Genomic DNA, 23,008 nt, shown 5'->3' with positions numbered 1-23,008 from the left:
GAGGGGCAGATTCAGGATGCCCTTGAATGGTGGCCGAGCAGAAGAAAGCTGAGATTCACTGGTAAACCCTGACAGACTGCTTTTGGAAGGGCTGGAGACTGTGATGAAAACACAACAAGAGAGCCAAAAAAGAAAGAACAGAGAAGCAAATAATCCTTGGTTGTTTTCATGCCTGAAGGGGCTCACTGTGGCATGAAAATCAACATGAAAACAGTTAGGCATACCACATCATCCAAGCTGGGCAATGTGCAGACATTCCTTGGCTTAAATTTAAAAATATTAACTCTTTGTTAGCCTCTCAATTTTTGGAAGAGAATATCTAACCTAGTGACAAAGGGGGCGGAGGAAGACCTACGAAACTACCACGGAGGCCGCTTCTGCACATCCTAGTTTTGTTCACACAGACCATGAGGTAGGCATTATGGTCCGTCTTCTACAGATGAAGAAAAGGAAGTTTATGGAGATTAAACAACTTACTTAAGCTTGCCCAAATATCAGAATGGGAGACCTAGATTCTGAACCCCAGTATTTGTGTTGTCCAAGCCCATTTCCTCTGTTCCCTGTAAAGAGTATATACTTGGTTACCCTTAGAGGGGAGAGAAATCTATTTCATTTGTAGTGTGGCCTAGAGCTGAGCCTGGAGCTGGGAGTGAGAAGAACTGGTTTTTCTCGTTCATGCTTTGCTATTAATCCCAAGACTCTGGACAAGGCATTCCCCCTCTTGACTCTATTATCTAAGCTTTTAAAAGAGAGTGGGGGTGGGGGAGGGGGTGCCGGGGTGGCTCAGCTGGTTGAGCGGCTGACTCTTGATTTTGGCTCAGGTCATGATCTCTGGGCCAGAGGATCAAGCCTGGCATCGGGCTCCATGCTTGAGTGTGGAGCCTTCTCTCTCTCCCTCTTCCTCTGCTCCACCCCCCTGCTCCCATTCTTCCTCTCTCTAAAAAAAGTTTAAAAATTAAAAATAAGTAAAGCATGTGAGATTAAATTATTGCTAAGGTATTATCTGTATATGTTTATGGTTCAAAGCATACAAGTGGATTCTCCACCAGGAGATGACTTACTGTGACTGAGGAAGGGGAATATGAGGATCCACATTGATCTTTGTATCTAGAGATCCACAAAGATAATAAGTCATCTAGTAAGTATTAACTATTCTTCCACATCAGCAGCGACGGCTCTAGGACTTTGAATAGGAAGGGCTCAGGGACAGCAGGTTTGCCCTGTTACTGTGCACAATAAGCCTACTGTCTTCGCTTACATGGCCTGCATCTAGTCCTCCATGATGTGCATGAGACCGACAAGTTACCCCTTCCCACTGCTACCACCCATAAAGGTCCTCAGGAAAAAGTGTGAAGGCTGGACACAAATGTGGTCCATTGATGGAACCCACCTAAGTGAAACAAGGGTAAGGGACCAGAGAGAGCACGTATCCTGGATGGGAAAGTCACGACTGAGCTCTGGCTAATATCCTCTCCTCCAATATTTCAAAAAGAGCCAGACATATGGGTTTTTTGTGCAATCTGAAATACACTGATTAACTACATGGTCCAGATACTGACCAACTAACTATATGAATAAGAAAAAACATGTTTGAATCCACATGTGGCCCAAGGAACATCAGTCTGCTTCAGAATTAGCTGATAGAAAAGTCAGGAGGCCTGAGGAGTGCTTGTCTTAGAAATAAAAAAAGGGCTCACTGAAGTAGACAAAGAAAAGGCACTCAGAAAGACCTTATCCAATTCATATTTGAATGAAGTCTATCAGTAATCCATAAGCTCTTACACATCTAACTCCCATAATGCTTATAATTAAAAAAAAAATTTTTTTTTTAAGTAACGTATACCTCCAGCATGGGCCTCGAACTCACAACCCTGAGACTGAGAGTCACATGCTCTACTGCCTGAGCCAGCCAGGCGCCCCCCATAATGCTTATATTTTTTGTCAACACCTATCTGCTTCCTATAGCCAACAGCAAGAAAGCCCTTACAACAAAGGTGAGTGTGCCAGGTTCAGGGACAGAAAAAAATGGAGAGAATTGTCAAAAATTAAAACTGAGTTCTATTTCTCAATAGACCCGAGGGAAAAGAATAGTTTCTGCAATAGAAGCTGATCAAGGTAGCTGCCCAAGAGTGGAGGTTAAGAGGCTAAACCCCAGGGTCTTCATAAAGAAAGCAAGGTGGGGGAGGATGTCAAGGGGAAGATGATCCCAATGGGAGGTTGGGGGTGTGAATGAGTGAGAGGAAGAAAGAAAGAATGGTCAAGGTATGAAAAGAGACAGAAGAGAGAAGGCTATTGGGCAGGACAGGATGGGAGATGCGTAACCGAGCTTTTGGATGCATGTATGTGAGTGGTAAGTGTTCCTTAAATAAACCATGAGGAACCCCAGACAGACTCTAAGAGCTAAGTTACCATCCTAATTTTAAGAACATGTTTTGGGCTTCCACTCTATCTATGACCCTATGAGGTGCAGGAGGTGCAAGGAACGTTAAGTCATCCTGGCAGGAGGCGAACAGGAGTTAGTGGTTTTGAATGGTAGGGAAATCACCTTCCTGGCGGAGAGAGTGAACTGTTTAAAAGCAAGTAGACCTGACATCTGTCCTCCCTCTACTGTTCTTCATGTCATTCCCATCTGATAGGAGGAGAAGCTAAGCTCAGAGAGGCTGACTGATTAGCTTCAAGTCACACACCTAATTATTGACAAAGCTGAGAGTAAAACCCAAACCTCCTGATTCCAATATGGCATTTTTTTCTCCCATACCACAACTAAGGTATGACAAATGAATGCAGACCAGAGAAAACAGTAACATGGAAATTTAAAGAAAAAATGTAAAACAAATAGTCAGGGGGAGTTCTTGATGAAACCTATAACAAAAAAATGGAGAACTCTTCTTGTGTGACCTGAAGATTGGCAGTTGGCCACATAGAGGCCCCGTCCAGTTCCCATAGACAGGAGGGAACTCTATACCTCCACTGACTCCTAGCGCCCATCCCACCCCAATTCTGTCTTCCTTTGGCAGGGAGAAGTGAGGAATTTTTTCTTCCCATGTGACTTCACAGCGGTGATCATGGCTCCTTAAAAAGGTGAAACAGGACAGCTGGCTTAGGAATAATAAAACAGCACCCGATCCAGTCTCCTGAGCTCTGGGCGCTGCCTCCACTAACAAGACTTATCTACAAAATCCTGTACTGTGTAAGCAAGTCTTTTGAAAAACAGCATCTGGAGCTCTGAAGATGTGGACACAATTGATCTGAGCATGTGACACCTGTCTTTACAGAAAAGCAATTATTTGGCCCATAAGAGCAAACCTGTTTTCACAAACCGTCAGCAGTAAATATTTTTTAAAAATTGCTTTGTCAAAGATTTGTATAAATGGCTTAAGTGTGAAATCAGGAAGACCAAGAACACAAAACGGTATTCTGCTAACAGATGGAATTTGCTGCCCTTTGCAATTCTACAGCTGATCCCACTGCAGATTTCATTCTTTATGACAGAATATGGAAATTTTGACATCATAAACATATGAAACTTATAAATCTGGTATTCACATTTTTTAAAAGGAATGATCAGTCACAACATGTTCTTTCTGTAATTCAAAGGTCTTATCAGCAGGGAACTTCTTGCTATTTTTAAGAGTGTGCAATATCAGTGCAAGCTCTCTAACCTGTTTGGAATCCAACCATTTCTACTCCTCTAAACAATAATTCTAAAATATCTTTTTCTGTAAGCCACAACGTTTGAAATTTGTAACGTGTTTACTCATTCCCCTCAGTAAACCTAGGATAATCATAGTTTCCTCAACCCTGTTTGGAAGGTCCTTTTGAAGAATAATTTTATAATTATTTGCCACCGTGCCTTAGAGAAAATCAGAGTTTGTTCTTATGACCCTGTGAGAAAGGCTCCATGGAAGGCGGGAAGCACATGGCTTACATCTCCTATAAAATGCTGTCCCGGTGTAAGTAGGATCTTAAATCTCATGCTCCATGTAGAGAAGTAATAAGTTTTCTACAGGTGATTTAACTTCATACACGTCTAACACTAGAAAAAGAACTCCAGGGGTGCCTGGGTGACTCAGTTGGTTAAGCATCTGACTCTTGATTTTGGCTCTGGTCATGATCTCAGGGTCGTGAGATGGGGCCCAAAGTCGGGCTCCGCACTCAGCAGGAGTCTACTTGAGATTCTCTCTCCCCCTCTCCCTCTGCCCTTCCCCCCACCCCTGTGCTCGCTCGCTCTCAAATAAATAAATCTTTAAAAAAAAGAAGAAAAAGAAATCCATGACCAGGTGGTTTCATGCTACAAAAAATAAGGATTATACCAGGAGGCCAGGAGAAAAAGAAATCACTAAAAAGCAACTGCCAAAGAGGAAATGCTAGCCTAAAGGGGTACAGTTTTACCCACTGACTTGTGGGGAGGGAAACAAGAAATCCAAAAGACAGACTATGAAGAAGATGGCATTTAGTCTCCAGAGGCTGTTACAAAACACTGACTAGATATGTATACATGTATGTGTCTCTCTCTGTCTCTTTTTCTCTTATAAAGAAAAAAGCCCTAAGTGGTTTCAAGACAGGCATTAAAGTAAAGCAACTGTTTGTGAAAATGTTTTGGAACCTAATACAGGTGGTGGTTGTACAATACTGTGAATGTACTCAATGCCACTGACTTTTACACTTTAAAATGGTTAATTTTATGTTGTGTGAATTTCATCTCAATAAAAAAAAATAAAGCAACAGTATTCTGCTTAAGATGAATGAGAAACCTGCCATTTCCTTTTGCTTTCTTTGACAAAGGCAACATTTAACACTTCAGAAACGCACTATCAAAAAAATCCTTAGATGAATTCCTCCAGGGATTAATTCAGTTAATTCAAAAGTTAACCAAGGAGGAGCTCTGTAAGGCTTTTTTTTTTTTTCCATTTTTTTTTTCCTACCCCACTTAAGTAAGTTCTAAGAAGTCATCACTAAGTTTTAACAGTTTCTCTGCCTCCTTCCTTCCTATATCCCTCCACCCCAGCTTCTCTTTACTAGCTGCTGGGATTGCCAAGATGAGTCACACATCTTACCTTTGCTCAAGGAGTTCACGGTCTGCATTTATTTCCAAAAACTCTCCAAGCTGCTTCCATACCAGCTCTGGTTCTAGCCATCTCCAAATCTGTAATGAGTGCACTTGACCTGACTTGCCACAGCCTTCCTAACTAAGCATTCACATACCATACTCAGTTATTTGTGTTCTCTGTGTTCCCTTCTTTTCCTTTTACCCTCAGACCAAAGGGAGATTTTTAAAATGCTAACGAAAAACGGCACTTTATTGATTCTCAGACACTATAAAAATAGAGCTATCCAGATTCATTTGAAACTTTAACGTAGGCCCTTGAGAGGCTGTGAAACTGGGACTGGCTCTAGGAATCACATATTTAACTGAAGATCATTTCAAAGATTTCCTTTCTCTTTATCCCACCCCTCTGTTCTCACTTAGCCGCCAGTGCCTCCCACCACCCTTTCCCACAAGGCCAGGGCTCTCCAAGTGCACTGCCTCTGACCACACATGAGTCCTTTCTTTGGAAACAGCTTTGTTTTCATCGCGCTTCCCTTTCTCATCCTCTCACAACTGAATTCCTTTTCCTTCAACGTTCATTTTTGTTTTCACTGTAGTCACATTGTTATCCTTAGGAAAACACGCTAGCCTTCACTGTGAAAGGAAGAGGCCCCACCGTGCCCAGAGCTCCCAAGCGCCTGTGATGGGCTGGAACAGGGACAACTCAGAGAGTGAGTGACTCAGGCAAAGTGAAATGAGAGAGACGACCGGTAGGCAAAGCCACGCTGGCTTCTGCAGAGAGGAAAAACGGAATGTTTGCCAAGTGGAAAAAGGATCAATTTAGAAAGGAAAGAAACATTATTTTCAAGCTCTGGAGAGTCCCCCAAAGTGGAGAAAAATAAAAACAACTCAAAGCAATCTCTGATTATATACAGCCTAACTCTGACCCAGATTTTGTTCTGAGGTCACTCAAAATATGAAACAGAAGTCATAACGTTTAAATTAAATACCTCATTTGTGGATGGAAGCAGCTACAGGTTGTCACCCGGCCAACATGTTAGTGGTACAGCTGGTAATTTCCCCATGCAGCTGGGAAAGGCAGCCTGTCAGTCATAAGAAACCAGATATGTGGGAGGATTTTCACATGGCATCACTTCTCACAGTGGACTCTGGCCATCATCAGACTTGCTAAATGCACGTATGATATACAGTTGGTTCTTCTCTATCTTTATGAATGTTGCTAAGTTTACAATGCATGTACTGAGGAGAAATACAAGCTGGGTAAAAGGAACACTGGCATTATTTTAATGTGTTACAGGGGACTGGTTAACAGAGGTACAGGAACCGGACAAATTTAAACAAATGATTTCATTAATCCTGGAAAACATGAAGCAGTAGACAATTGTGGTCTAATCATTTCTTATTTGACTTGGTTGGAAAAATCTTATTCTCATTTAACTCCATTTATAGATAGGCATCTTGGGTCAGCTGACGTTTCCTTTGTCCAGCTAGGTTTCCTTTGAACATGTTATAAAGGTTTTTGATCACCAAAAAATATAATACCAGAGGAAGGTCATTATACAAAGAGAATCAAACTAATGGCAATTCAAGGGAAAAAGAAAGTTCCTGTAAGAATTCTGGCATATCAACAAGAAGGTGGTTGACTCTTCTTAATGTTTCAAACACATGTCAATCAATAGGCTAATAAAAATTTTATATACTATGCAAACAGTGGTAATCTCAGTACCATCCAGTTTGTGGCTCACCACAGAAAATATCTAATGAAAAAAAAATCACAGTATCCCACTTATGGACAATAACCCACTCTCTATGTCATCAATTTGCTACTGAACTTAAGACATTTCACAGCTCAAACTGGGTATGGAACATGGGAAAGAATGACTAAGTAAAATAATGGCCTTCTTTCATACAAAGCATGAGGGTACATGTAATAAATACATCTAAATTTGTCATGGTGAATTAAACCAGCTTCAGCTTCAGGCAAAGAGGCAGAGTATTAGGCTGAAATGGTCCATTTCTTTCCAATTTGTTATACATGCAGAATCAGAAATTTATTTTTTACTTGATTAAAAATTAAATTAGGTTTCATTTTTATAGGCAGAGCTCTTTCCTTGAGTATTTCATTTAACAACAGCCAGGTTGGCATGAAGCCAGTAATCAAACACTGCGGACTCGGGAAACCCTTCTGGTTTTTCAGACTCTCAATAAAGCCTGAGAAGAGTACCAGTTTAGGGAGTGGGCGTCTTTGTTTTTGTGATGACTCACATCACCCAGTATTCATTCATTTATTTTTAAGTCATTCCACAAATATGTGGAAGGCACTTTTCTAGGAAGGGACCATGGGAAACACAAAAATACAGCCCTTGCCCTCGAGAACTGTACAGATCTTTTCCCCCCAACATAAGCAGTCCTCTTACTATAGCTTAATGATTAGCAATCTCTCAAATTCAACTTCCTCTTCTTCTCCTTGAACAAACTAATTTCTCTTCAGGAGTCTATTTTCAAGAGAGCATGAGGTCAGTCTACTCACTCAAAGACTGATTCAAAGACTCCTACCTTTAGGAGAAACTAAAGACGCAATAGTGAAGAAATCTTTGGGTTTCAAGATGCTAACAGTGAACTACAAGGAGTTCATATTACTGAGACATCAACAGGTCTATTACACTAGGGGAAAAAGGGCATAAAACAGATTATGAAGGGCCAGGATCAATGAGACTATTTAGCCATGGTTTTAGAAGGGCCAACAAAGTGTTCCATGCCTCCCATGGCTACCAGTAGACATATTAAATAGAAAATCAGTAAAGATATAGAAGAACTCAACCACATCGTCCACCAACAGCATGTAACAGACAGTTCCAGGACACTCCACACAAGAGCAGAATACACATTCTCTTCAAGTGCCCATGGAATGCTCACCAAGACAGATTGTATCCTGGATCATAAAACAAACCTCAACATATTTAAAAACAGAGCATGTTTCTTGACCACCATGGGATCAAACTAGAAATCAGTAACAGAAGGATAATAGGAAAAAAAAAATCTTCCAATACTTAGAAATTAAGCAAAGCACTCTAAATCCATGGGTCAAAGAAGAAGTCTCAAAGGACATAAAAAAATACTTGGAACCAAATAAAACAAAAATGCAACATATCCACATTTGTAGGATGAACCTAAAACACTGCTGAAAGAAAAATTAGTAGCACTATATGCTTATATTAGAAAAGAGGAAAGGTCTTATATCAATAATCTAAGCCCCTACCTTAAGAAACCAAAAGAAGAACAAAATGAACCCAAAGCAACCAGAAGAAAGGAAATAATAAAGAGCAGAGAAAATAAATGAAAGAGAGCTGATTCATTATTTTTTTTTAAAGATTTTATTTATTATTTGAGAAAGAGAGAGTGAGCAGGAGAGAGCATGAGTGGGCAGAGGGAGAGGGTAAGGAAGAAGCAGGCTCCCCGCTGAGCAGGGAGCCCGATGCGGGGCTCGATCCCAGGACCCTGGGATCCTGCTTAACCAACTGAGCCACCCAGGTGCCCCAGAGCTGATTCTTTAAAAAGATCAACAAAACTGATAAATCTTTAGCAAGAATGACAAATGTAAAAAGAGAAAGAGAGAAGACAGACTTTGCCAATATCAAGAAAGAAACAGAGGATATAACTATAGATCCTAAAGCTGTTAAAAAAAAAAAAAAGGATAATAAGGGAATACCACCAACAACTCTATGTACATAATAATTTAGATGAAATGGAACAATTCCTTGAAAATCACAAACTACCAAAATTCAGCCAATATGAGACAGATAATCTGAATAATCTTATGACTATTAAAGAAATGTAATCCACAACTAAAAAGTTGTGAAAAAGAAATCTTCAGGGTCAGGTGGCTTAACTGGGGAATTTTACCAAACTTTATTAAAGGAAAATTAACATCAAGTCTAAATAATCTTCCAGAAAACAAAGAGGTTGAAACACTTCACAATCATTTTGTAAGGCTAGTATTATCTCAAGACCAAAATGGGACAAAGAGAGTCCCAAACAGAAAACTAAAGACCAATACCCTTGGGGTGCCTGGGTGGCTCAGTCGTTAAGCGCCTGCCTTCGGCTCAGGTCGTGATCCCAGGGTCCTGAAATTGAGCCCCGCATCGGGCTCCCTGCTCTGCGGGAAGCCTGCTTCTCCTTCTCCCACCCCCCCTGCTTGTGTTCCCTCGCTGTGTCTTTCTCTGTCAAATAAATAAAATCTTAAAAAAAAAAAAAGACCAATACCCTTTATGACTATCATTATAAAAATTCTCAACAAATTACTGGCAAGTCAAATCCAGTTACATGTAAAAAGAATTATACATCATGATCAGGTAAGATTTATTCCAAGAATGCAAGTGTGTTTCAATATTTGAAAATCAATCAATGTAATGCACAATATTAATAGGCTAAAGAAAAATCACATGACATCATGTATTAACTGACAAAATTCATTCTGTCAGTAATGACATTAATTTTTTCATTTGTGGCAAATTAGGAACAGAGGTTGTGAAGGTTAATACTACATGTCAAGTTGGGCAATGGGGGGGCTCAGGCATTTGGTCAAACATCATTCTGGGTATGTCTGTGAGGGTATTTTGGGGTGAAATTAATATTTGAATGGGTAGACTGAGTAAAGCAGATTGCTCTCCCTACTAATGTGGATGGTCGTCATCCAATCAATTGAAGACCTGAATAGAATAAAAGGCTGAGTAAAATCCTGTACCATTGGTTCTGGTTCAGTTTTTCTGGAGAACTCTAATACAGAAGGGAAGCTTTCTCAACTTGACAAAAAACATCTATAAAAAACCCATAGCTGACATCATCCTTAGTAGTAAAAGAGTGAATGCATTTCTCCTAAAACCTGGATCAAGACAAAGATGCCTGTTCTCACCACTCTTATTCAATATATTACTAGAAATCCCAGACAGTGCAATAAGGCAAGAAAAGGCTGGAAGGGAAAAACTTTCCCTATTTGCAGAATATGTGACTGTCTAGAGAGTCCCAGGAAATCTATTTTAAAAATTCCTAGGATTTAATAAATGAGTTCAGCAAGATCACAGGATATGAGATAAAAAACAAAGATCAGTTGTATTTCCATAGGTAAGCAACAAACATGTAGAAACCAAAATTAAAAACATAATACTTTTTATAGTTTACAATCATTCCAAAAAAGTTAAATACCAAGTTACCAATTTAAAAAAAATTATACATGGTCTATATACTGAAAATTACATGAAAGAAATAAAAGAAGACCTAAATTAAATGGAGAGACATACTATGGCAATACAGATGTTAAAAAAAAGACTAGTTAAGTTCTGAATTGAGCAAGTTAGAATTCTGGCAGATTCCGATACATTTCTAAAGAGAACCAGGGTTAAGCCACACTGACTAGTTCTGTGACCTGGTTACTTAGACCTCTCTGGACTTTGGGCTTCTCATCTAGGGAATGAATATAAAGAGTACTATGTCAGAAGACTGTTAATGCATGTAAAGTATTTAGGAGAGTGCTAGACATATTGGAATAGCTCAGTAATTTTTTTTTTTCCAATGTGGGGCTTGAACTCACGACCCTGAGATCAAGACCTGAGCTGATCAAGAGTCAGACACTTAACTAAGCCACCCAGGCGCCCCTCAACAAATGTTATTTTTCTAAAAGATTTTAAAAATATGAGTTTTAGGTGGATCCATTCTCATGAATCAACATTATAATCAATAAAATGGTTAAGTGGTTATTTCCTTTAACTATTGGGATTTCAACAAAAAAAGTCTGTTTATGGTGATTATAAAGAAAAAAGCCCAATATGCCATCTTAACAGTACCTATGACATTCAGCTTTGTAAAAAGGACTCCTTATTACTTGCCCCGAGTTCTTAAGTTCCAGGTCCTATTAATTTCTAATAACGATAAAATATTAGATGTAAAATGCCAATTAATAAAGGCATAGTTTAAAGATTTCAACTTTACATACATTATGTAATTCTCTTACTCAGCTGACTTATTAATCATTCACTCTTCTTAAAATGACCTTTTTCTATTCTCTCTTATCTACCTTTGCTTAAATGTCATCTCTACTTCGAAGCCTTACCCCACACCCCAGAAAGGATTTATCACACTATAACCATCCAGCTATAGGCAAGACTGCTGTCTACTGTGCATACTTTTATACCCCTCATACACAGTATACATCCTGGCACAGAGCAGATCCTCAACAAATATCTGGGAATGAACCAACCACGGATATCCTCTTCCGATACTCCTATGGCAATTTTCACTTGCTATCATTAAGGAACTTGGCATACTGAATTACAATTACTTTCCCATTTGTCTCCTCCACTAGAGTATAAGCTCTCTGAGGGCAAGGCCCATGTCTCAGTTTTGTTTGCACCCTGAGTAACTAGCATAGTGACTGGAACGTTTATCCAGGAGATGTACTGAGAGGCTACCATGGGCCAGGCACCGTTTCCTAACAGTGAACAAGGCAGGCACAGTTTCTTATGGAATGACAGTAAGTACATAAAAAAGATAACTTTTACTGGGATTAGTCCTATGAAGAAAACAAAGTGGGACAATGTGACAGACGGATGAGGACGTTAGCTGCAGAAGCGTTAGTAGTCAGGCCTTTGTAAGGATAAGTAACATTTGAGCTCAAAGAACAAAAAGGATCTGGTTATGTTTAGATCAGGAGTAAAGAGTCCCAAGCACAGAACAGCGAGTACAAAGGCTCTAAGATATTAATCAGCTGGGTTTTTTTGTTTGTTTGTTTGTTTTGTTTTGTTTTGTTTTGTTTTAAGGCAGCAGGTGTGGCTGGCACAGAGTAAACTAAGGGAAGAGAGGAGAAGAGGTCAAAGAAGCAGGTCAGGGCTGGAATGCGCAGGCTACACTAAGTTTGGACTCTATTTTAACAGCATAGAAAACCACTGGAGGACTTTAAGTGTGAAGTAACAGAATCTAAATTACATTAAAACATTTACATTGATTGTCAAGTGGTAAAGAAATTGCAGGTGGTCTTGAACTTCCTTCCACACGCAGACAGGTTAGGAGACCATGCAATGGGGGGCTGGACGGCATGGTGGCAGTAAAGATGGACAGAAATAAACAGGTGATAAATTTCAAAGACATGGCTGGTAGGACGGGCTACTGAACACAGGAAGTAGGGTGTGGGAAAGAGGAATCAAAGAAGTCTCCTGGGGATTTCACTTGAGCAAATTTGCTAAAATGGGGAAAGAGTAGGAAATATCTACTATTTTGGACTATGAAAGTTTCAGATGCCTATTAGATATCCAACCAGAAAAGTAGCACACAGCAGGCACTTGCTGTATTCTTTTAAAAACTACCACTTCGAGGATAGACTCATCTATAAATCAAACATAATACAGCATTCCAAATTTGACTAACTCTATTTGCTACTTCCAAGGTAAAAGAGAAAAACAGACAATGATAAGTGATTGAAATGACCAGAGATCTCAGTTCATTTGATGAAATGTCATTTTTGCTACTACTGATGCTCCTTGACCCATATTTTTAATACAAAGGTGCCGCATTTTATGTCAGAAACTTTAGACAAATGCTGTCAACTCAATTCAAGGATCTGCTCCACTTCTCTAGGCTTTATAAACACAGGGGTGATTAGTGTCAAGAGTGGTAAGCAATGACTCACCAAATCACTTTTATAAAGATAGTGAAATGCCATACGTAAGCCAAAGGTGCTGCTTTTGGCAATGATATGTATTTTAATCCATTTCATCTTTTCTAAAATTAAAATTTATTGAGATATGATTTACATACAGTAAAACTTACCCTTTTCAGTGTACAGGTCTGAGTTTTGACAAACACAATCAACTAACCACCATCACTATGATCAAGATATAGGACAGTTTTTCACCCCAAAAAACTTCCTTTAAGTCCTTTTGTAGTTAGTCCCTCACCCATCCCCAGATGCTGGCAACCACTGACCTGTTTTTGGTTCCATTATCTTTTCAAACTCAACAACAGTCTTATGAACTTATGATGTCTATTCACAGATGCCTGGCAAAACCCTATTTCCTAAAAAATATGATGTGTGAAATATTAGAACCACCCAAAAAGTATTTGATGACATTGTAAAAGAAGAAACCATCCTTTCTAATTATTGATAGAGATTAGACTGAGGTCTCCAAAACAGAGTTTATAAACTTTTCTCTAAGATAAGCTTTTCATTTAATAATTTGCCTATATGAAACAAGCATGAATTTTAATATACACTCAGTAAATATATACTTTTAATGAATTTTAATATACTCTGTAACAGGAAAGTGGTAAATATAAACTTGTTTTTATTTTCCAAGTCAATCTCATTTGTAGAATTCTGTAATTATACTTCTTTAACGGTATTATTTCCCTATTTTTATTATCCATTTTGTTTTAAAAATATTTTGACAAATATACATGACATTTAATTTTGAGATATATGCTATTATTATTCAATTACATCAGTGTTAAATCTGCTATGAAAGCAGGTACTTGAGTTGCTGGGATTTATTTTCATTTTATACTACTATTTAGGGGGAGTGATATTTCATGTAATTTATTTTAAAAAGTAATGTATCCACTGATTTTTAATTGGTCTGAATAAATGAACACAGCGTCCACAGTGTGAACCAGAAATGGGGGCATACGGTTCAGTGGCTAAGGCCTTGGGCTTTGGAATCAGGAAGGCCTGACTGCCAGTCCTACCTCCATTATCTTTTGGTTGTGCGAACTCTGGGCAAAACCTCCTGCCTCAGTGCCGCAGTTTCCTCATCCACTAAATGTGAACAACAGCACTACCTCTCTCATACGGCAGGAATGCGAGCTCTCAGTACTCATCTGGCACGTGTAAGTGCTCAATAAACTGTACCTATTATATACCAGATGGAATTTCCACTTGAAAAACATTAAAATGTTCTATTATTCAGCACTCATTCTGGAACAATAAGGAAAGTGCCTGTGTTTATATTTTATGGTGGCAGAGTGAGGTACGGAGACAGCTGAGTGGCGCAGACGACGCAGGTGCACACACTTTCAAGCAGAGCAGGAGGGCACCTGGCCGTTTGGATAACTCTAGTGATTTAAGGTATGATGCTGCCATCCCTTCTAAGAGTGGATTTTTCTTTCACTTTTCTTTCTTTCTTTGTTTTTTTTTTTTTAAACAAGTAAAGAAGGAATAGTGCTTTGTGATAGAAGTCATAAGAAAGCCAAGGATGACTACAGGAGTGATCTACATGTTGTAGTAAAAAAGGCCTCTTAACCATTAACTTTTCTCTGTAAAGCGAAGGGGACTTCATTAAGTGCAAATTCATTTTGTGAGGCCAACTGTATCAGAACAGCTGATCGGATAATGCTCAGGTTTGAAATAATTTTTTTAACTCAGTTCAAAATGGAAATAAGTATTGCACACCCTTTACCCCTTTACACTCTTATTCCTTTAGAAACATCGTAATAGTTTTTTTCTTCCACTTTTTACGAGCAAATTTATAGCACTCATAAAATTTTAGACTAAGCCAGAAGGAAACTGAGAGGATATCTAGTACAATCCTTTTTTTAAGGTAACGGATGAGATCCAGAAGGGAACTGACTAAAATGAAATAAAAGCCAAAGTGGGCCTGGGACCAAGTGTCCTAATGCCCTACCGGTTACTCTTTCCACTGTGAGAGTATCAAATACTTCAGACTATGAGGGTATCAAATATTTCAGCTAGGCAGTCACCAGAGCTCCCCTATCTGTGACTGACATCATCCACCAGTCATTACGTCCTTCTGAGCCTTAACCCTTTAGAGTCCTAAACCACACACAAGCTAGCTGTTGCCAGTGACGGTGGCCATGCCTCTAGTGATGTAGTAAATGTAAATCCCAAATTTCCTACTTAAAATGTCAAAACCTTTTTTCTCCTTTCCATTCTGTCTTTTGAATTTTAGAAATAAATAAACTTTTCTGGGGCGCCTGGGTGGCTTAGTCGTTAAGCGTCTGCCTTCGGCTCAGGTCATGATCCCAGGGTCCTGGGATCGAGCCCGGCATCGGGCTCCCTGTTCAGCAGAAAGCTTGCTTCTCCCTCTCCCACTCCCCCTGCTTGTGTTCCTGCTCTCGCTATCTCTCTGTCAAATAAATAAAATCTTTAAAAAAAATTTAAAAAAAATAAACTTTTCTGGGCAACAATGATCTTTTAGGGAAATAACTAAATCTACACACAAAAAATGTGGTGGGAGATTGTGAAATAAATTCATTTTGTCAAAAATTTAAAGATAAATATAAGCAAAATTAATCTGTGGTGACAGAAATCAGAAAGTGGCTGCTCAGGGCCAGGGGCTGACTGAGAAGAAGCAGGAGAAAACTTTCTGGGTTGACAGAATTGTTCTGTATCTTGACAGGGATATGGTCACTATACACTTAAGATCTGCTCATCTCTTGGGGCGCCTGGATGGCTCAGCTGGGAGAGCATGTGACTCTTGATCTCAGGGTTGTGAGTTTGAGCCCCACATTGGGTATAGAGATTACTTTAAATAAAATTTAGGAAAAAAAGGTCTGTGCATCTCACTGTTTGTAAATTGAATCATTTAAAAACAATCTAACCTACTCATGTAGTATCATTTAGATACTACATTCAGATAAAATTCTCATCCAAAGAAGAGACTTGGACTGTAATCCAGCTTATGAAGGGCAATGACCAAACTCATAGAGATCTTTCAAAATCAAGCTAAACACACTTTTGTTCAGTTACTTATAAGAACAACATCCACTGTGCCAGAACTTGTGTATGTGGAGAACAAGTAAAGAGTTTCCTTTCAGGCTATACCAATTAATGGATTCTGCCTTAAAATAGGAATGAAAGTAGCATTTAAGAACCATGTACACTACCATGATAACATATCTATTGTTCTCCATTGTCTACTAAAATGCATTTAGAATTTAATGACAGAACTTCATCCTAAAGACCTTAGAGAACTTAAGATGATAAGGAAGGTGGGGTTCAATACAGTGTCATAATTAAGTTTTTATATTTCTATTTTCTGTATTACTTTCCTACAAAAACTTGGGGGTGTGTATAACATTCATCCCACTGCATACCATATCTGGTAAGAGAGTCTCAACAAAAACAAGAAGTACTGAAAAAGAATAAAAAATTGGTTCTCTTCTGATTGATAAGCACATGATGTTGGCTCAGGAACCACAGGTGAATAGGAAGACAAACTGGTTAAAGATAGTGTACTGCTGGGGTTTTATCACCACAAAGAGAAGGCGGAGAAGAGGGGGAATTTAGAGTTCAAGTTACAGATAGAAAGGGAAGACGAATATCTCACCTCTTTCAGCAAAGTGTATTTGTGTGATAAATTTTAGCATACATTAGTGAAAGGTCTAGTCTAAAATCTGGCACGCTGAGACATGGTAGCTGGTGAAGAAAATATTATGGTCTTATTACTGATAAAGGATCTGCGGGAGTGTGACTTGTCCTTCCCTTAGTGATCATTATACGTACCAAATCTGGTTTCACTCTGTGAGTCAAGGGAAAGGAGAGCCACAAGGAGTACAGGGTGGTGAGCACCGTGGAGAGCCAGGACTGCTGAACCTCCCGGCTTCTGGGAATGCGGTGAATGTAGTATTCGGGAAGCTAGAAGGAAACAGTAAAAATCCAAATCAACTAGGCCACTGATACCCAAGGTAAACATAGTAACAGTTAAACTGTTGAAGTTTGGGGAAGTAACCAAACATAGTAATATTTCTGTAGCAAAACATGAATATTCACACTAAGTAGGATAAATAAAGACTATAACACTCAAGCCATTTCAGTCAAACTCTCACTCTTTGCAGACGATATGATACTTTATGTGGAAAACCCAAAAGACTCCACCCCAAAACTGCTAGAACTCACACAGGAATTCAGTAAAGTGGTAAGATATAAAATCAATGCACAGAAATCAGTGGCATTCCTATACACCAACAACAAGACAGAAGAAAGAGAAATTAAGGAGTCGATCCCATTTACAATTGTACCCCAAACCATAAGATACCTAGGAATAAATCTAACCAAAGAGGCAAAGAATCTGTACTCAGAAAACTATAAAATACTCATGAAAGAAATTGAGGAAGACACAAAGAAATGGAAAAATGTTCCATGCTCATGGATTGGAAGAACAAATACTGTGAAGATGTAAATGCTACCTAGAGCAATCTACACATTCAATGCAATCCCTATCAAAATACCATCCACGTTTTTCAAAGAAATGGAACAAATAATCTTAAAATTTGTATGGAACCAGAAAAGACCCCAAATAGCCAGAGGAATGTTGAAAAAGAAAAGCAAAGCTAGTGGCATCACAATTCCGGACTTCAAGCTCTATTACAAAGCTGTCATCATCAAGACAGTATGGTACTGGCACAAAAACAGGCACATAGATCAATGGAACAGAATAGAGAGCCCAGAAATGGACCCTCAACTCTATGGTCAACTAATCTTGGACAAAGCCGGAAAGAATGTCTAATGGAAAAAAGACAGTCTCTTCAACAAATGGTGCTGGGAAAATTGGACAGCCACATGCAGAAGAATGAAACTGGACCATTTCCTTACAGAAAAATAGAGTCAAAATGGTTGAAAGACCTAAAGGTGAGACAGGAGTCCATCAAAATCCTAAAGGAGAACACAGGCATGAACCTCTTCGAGACCTCAGCCACAGCAACTTCTTCCTAGAAATATCGCCAAAGGCAAGGGAAGTAAGGGCAACAATGAACTATTAGGACTTCATTAAGATAAAAAGCTTTTGCACAGCAAAAGAAACAGTCAACAAAACCAAAAGACAACCAACAGAATGGGAGAAGTATTTGCAAATGACTTATCAGATAAAGGGCTAGTATCCAAAATCTATAAAGAACTTCTTAAACTCAACATCCAAAGAACAAATGATCTAATCAAGAAATGGGCAGAAGACATGAACAGACATTTTTCCAAAGAAGACATCCAAATGGCCAACAGACACATGAAAAAGTGCTCAGCATCACTCGGCATGAGGAAAATCCAAATCAAAACCTCAATGAGATACCACCTCACACCAGTCAGAATGGCTAAAATTAACAAGTCAGGAAACAACAGATGTTGGTGGGGATGCGGAGAAAGGGGAACCCTCCTACACTGCTGGTGGGAATGCAAGCTGGTGCAGCCACTCTGGAAAACAGCATGGAGGTTCCTCAAAAAGTTGAAAATAGAGCTACCCTATAACCCAGCAATTGCACTACTGGGTATTTACCCCAAAGATACAAATGTAGGGATCCGAAGGGGTACGTGCACCCCAATGTTTATAGCAGCAATGTCCAAAATAGCCAAACTATGGAAAGAGCCAAGATGTCCATCGACAGATGAATGGATAAAGAAGATGTGGTATATATACAATGGACTATTATGCAGCCATCAAAAGGAATGAAAGCTTGCCATTTGCAATGACATGGATAGAACTGGAGGGTATTATGCTGAGCAAAATAAGTCAATCAGAGAAAGACAGGTATCATATGATCTCACTGATACGAGGAATCCTTAATCTCAGGAAACAAAGTGAGGGTTGCTGGAGTGGTGGGGGGTGGGAGGGATGGGGTGGCTGGGTGATAGACATTGGGGAGGGTATGTGTATGGTGAGCACTGTGAATTGTGTAAGACTATTGAATCACAGACCTGTACCTCTGAAACAAACAATACATTACATGTTAAAAAAAAAAAAAGATAGTAGGAAGGGAAAAATGAAGGGAGGGAAATTGGAGGGGGAGACGAACGATGAGAGACTATAGACTCAGAAACAAACTGAGGGTTCTAGAGGGGAGGGGGGTGAGGGGATGGGTTAGCCTGGTGATGGGTATTAAAGAGGGCACGTACTGCATGGAGCACTGGGTGTTATACGCAAACAATGAATCATGGAACACTACATAAAAAACTAATGATGTAATATATGGTGATTAACATAATACAATTAAAAAAAAAAGACTCAAGCCAATTCATCAGGTTTTGCTGTCAAACTTCTGACAAACTTTGAAATCCCCCCCACCCCAAGTTTTCAGAACGTTTTGGGAACTCAGATAAGGGACTATGGAACCTATACGGCAAAGTACATTTGAATCCAATAAGATGTCACTGTTATTATTATGATAAAAATAACCCAGTAGGGTCTTATTACAAAAGTTTTTTTGGATGTTACTTCCCAATTTTGAGGCCTGATCTCAATATCTTTAAATTTTTCTTCAAAAAAACATGGGTGTTTATCACATCCCTCGAATCTCTTAAAGCTGTTAGCATAGAACGTTAAGAAGCAATGCACAATATTTCTGGATATTTTTAGTGTCCCAAGGGGCTGGAAGGGCAATCAGTTCGACTCTGGCTCTAGAAGCCCAACTCCTCTGATTCCATCTTTGCTCCAGAGGGGCAAATGCACAGGCCTGGTAGGGGTTTTGCAAGGGTGTCTGGCCTGAAGACAGCAGTCTCAGACCTGGACACGGAAGAACAGTCTTCATCTCATCCCAGGTAGCAGCCTGAAGAAGCAGAGAAAATAGGTTTAGGAAGTCTCTGTCCATTCCCAGCAGAGGAATGAAAACTAGTGGAGGGGCGTCCCGGTGTGGAGACTGAGGGATCTCCAAGATGGAAACTAGAAAAAACAGGCCTGAGAGTGAAAAACAAGGCTAGTGACCAAAGAGTGATGATCTTTGTTTTGACTTTTGGACACACATGCAAGGAGCCTGACCTCAGCCTCCAGATGAATGCTGGCAGTGGGCAGTCTCAGTTCACTTGTGGCTGGAGCTAACTGGGACAATGACCACATATCTACAGTGACCAATCACACAGTTTGCAGAAGACAGTCCCAGTCTATACCTGTAGGCCCAGCATCATTATTAACAGTGCCCCCTCTGTTCTCAGAAGTGTCCCAGTGAAATGATAAACTATATAGTAATCCACAGGGCAGGACAATGAGTAGGTTTTTCCAAGTCACAGGGAAGGCAGTTTATTCAGAACAGCCCACAGCAACGTGATGGGAGAATCTGCATTACCATCAAGGATGAGAGTGTAAGTGGTAGCTGGGAAGAAAGCCAAGCTGAAAGATCTACCAGTGAGATAAACAGGGAAACAGTCAGGTGATGACGAGCTTGGGAAGGGGCAGTGATGAGGAGCTAGGCAAGGGATCAGAACCATGACCCCAACTGGCAGGGGACAGGAGAGTCCGTACTGTGCAGCTGTCCAGCCTACAGCTCTATACTGGAGAGGCTCTCCATCTCCATCTCTATGTTATTATTTTTTAAAAGATTTTATTCACGTATTTGAGAGAGACAGAGAAAGAGCATGAGAGAGTACATGCATGAGGTGAGGGAGGGGGGCAGAGGGAGCGGGAAAAGCAGGCTCCCCGCTGAGCAGAGAGCCCAATGCGGGGCTCAATCCCAGGACCCCGAGATCATGACCTGAGCTGAAGTCCGATGCTTAACTGACTAAACCACCCAGGCACACCTACATTATTATTTTTTGATGAGAAGTTCAGGTAACTGGAAATCCTACCAAAAAGATTTCCCTCTAAATTGAAGTCTCTACCCACCCATTCCCCCTGCTATAGCAGGTCTGTTTTCCCCAGAGGCACCTTTCCCAACTAAACTTCTAAGATACCCCCTGCCCCCACATGTACATATACTCTTCCTTCCCCCATTAGCAGGCCTGCTGTATGTTTTAAAATTACTCCACTCACTCTACTGGCATATTATATACTTAACTTATTTACTATCTGTCTCCCCCATTGGAATGTAACTTACCTGAGGAGGCCAGGAAATTTAATCACTGCCCTATCAGTGCCTGCTAAGAGTACCTGGTTTACAGTTGATACTCAACAAATGTTTATTGAACGAGTGATTCAATATGTTGTTTATTGCACATTAATATAAATTAATCCAATCTTCCTGGTACCTAGCTGAGATGTTTTTTGACGGAGAATATAAAAGGGCAGAAAGAAGGTGATTTTCAGATTGTACATTTAGGGCCTTATTTGTAGAGGCCACTCAATAAATGGGCTGAACTAAATGGGATTCCTTGGATTAGAGATGAAAAAACCTATGCTAAGCAGGGGATTTTAGCTTATAAACAGCTAGAGCCAGGAGGGACTAAGTTCTAAGGACTTTGAGAAACAGGAGGGAGGATGAAAAGGAATCAAAGACCAATGCCCCCCCACCCCAACAATGTGTCCTAGGTAGATAGCCTACACTTCTCTTCTGTGAACTGACCATTCACAAGGACCTCAAGAATTTCTCAGCCCTGTGGGTCCTCTCCTCAGAAAACAGATTCATGAGAGCGGAGTGTCCCCGAGGCTTTGAGTTCTGAGCATAAAAGGGAAGGGAGCCTGCTAGGTTAGAGCAGGTGGAGCATCCCATTCTGCACCCAGAACTGCTTGAAAAACTGTGTGCCCACAGCTTTTGTATTATACCTGTTATGCAGGCATGTAGTCAAGTGGATGGGAACCTGGGGCCATCTTGATAAGAACAGGGCTCTCAGATTAGTTATGCTTGACACAGAGACTGGTGCTGGGGTATGTGATGTCCTGTATTGTCTAAAGAAAACACTGAAGGCGGGGCACCTGGGTGGCTCAGTCATTAAGTGTCTGCCTTCGGCTCAGGTCATGATCCCAGAGTCCTGGGATCGAGCCCCGCATCAGGCTCCCTGCTCGGCGGGAAGCCTGCTTCTCCCTCTCTCACTCCCCCTGCTTGTGTTCCCTCTCTTGCTATGTCTCTGTCAAATAAATAAAAAAAAACTTTAAAAAAACAAAAAAAAAACAAAAAAAACACTGAAGGCTAGGCCATGGCAAAAATCTTGAGAGATTTTAAACTACTTTATATATTAAATAATCAAATACATAAAGAAGTCAACAAGGAAAAATTATTAATAGAAGGCTTATGTTTGGTTTTAAACAAAACAAAGTTTTGTTTAAATAAACAAACAAAAACCCCAAAAGTTCCTCTGAAGATAAAAGAATGGGACAGAATTTCAGAGAGCTACAATTTAGGCCTGGCTATGACCTTTGGCCAGACATTCCTAGGGGTTGTGGCATCTGAGAAATCCAAATGAAGGCATCTTCACAGACAAATTGTTTTTGTTAGTCTATACTTTTGCCTTGAGGGAAATGTCCCTGACCCTCTTTCATGTCCTACTAATGGGATGCAGGACATAAAGGAAGCCTCAGCCATCACTTCACCACCAGACCCAATATTTGATTTAGGAGTGGCCACACAACCCAAGCAGGGTCAGTCTTTCCTGGATTCTGGACCCAGGAAAAGTTCTTTCTTTGAAAGACACTGTGGGCTGTTAAACTGGCTCTGAATCCATTCCACTGGGGCCAAGAAATGCATACATGTTCTAGTATTCCTCTATTCACTAGGCTCTTCTATAACAACTCAAAAGTGAACTATCATTTTTGCTACCAGAACATGCCGTTCTGCATTTCTAAGCCAGACATCAACAAATACACAGTAGAATCTATCATAAATGTACTTCTTGCTTATATATGAAGGGTGTGAAATCTATGTTGGGCTTGGCAGGGATGGTGGGAGGGGGACCTGCTCTGGTGTTTCCTTCTTTCAAAACCTCTACACATATTCTGCATCTATCTACTTATTCCCTACGTCCCTGCTACTCCTGGTCTGACTGTCACCATCTCTCACCATGACTACCATAGCCTCCTAACTCATCTCTGCTTCTCCTTTGGCTCCTCTATGCTTTACTCTCTATAGAACTGCCAGAGATTATAACATACAGCAGATCTTCCCTTTCATTCTTTAAAACTCTCCAAAGGCTTGTGATAAGATCCAAATTTCTAATCATTCCTTGTTCACTCACCAGTCATACCAGCCTTCTTTCTGCTGTGTGAACGCATCATGCTCATTCCTCTCCGAGGGTCTTTTTGGTTCATTCTGAGCAGTCTGCTG

The 23,008-nt window shown here is 40.0% G+C and overlaps 1 protein-coding gene across 2 annotated transcripts in view; it reads right to left on the bottom strand.

Moving 5' to 3' along the window:
• Nucleotides 1-23,008, bottom strand: part of ALG14 (ALG14 UDP-N-acetylglucosaminyltransferase subunit) — a 93,138-nt gene that overhangs the window by 37,680 nt on the left and 32,450 nt on the right. For both annotated transcript variants that reach the window (XM_025872252.2, XM_025872251.2), the window contains exon 3: nucleotides 16,560-16,691. In XM_025872252.2, coding sequence (XP_025728037.1) covers nucleotides 16,560-16,691 — 132 coding nt within the window. The remainder of the gene's footprint in view (nucleotides 1-16,559; nucleotides 16,692-23,008) is intronic.

The sequence above is a fragment of the Callorhinus ursinus genome, unplaced genomic scaffold (genome assembly GCF_003265705.2).
Source record: "Callorhinus ursinus isolate GAN/ISIS: 27379988/994484 unplaced genomic scaffold, GSC_fseal_2.0 scaffold9, whole genome shotgun sequence".
Classification (NCBI taxonomy): Eukaryota; Metazoa; Chordata; class Mammalia; order Carnivora; family Otariidae; genus Callorhinus; species Callorhinus ursinus.
Note: the sequence above shows the minus strand (reverse complement) of the source record. Positions and strands in the feature narration are given on the sequence as shown.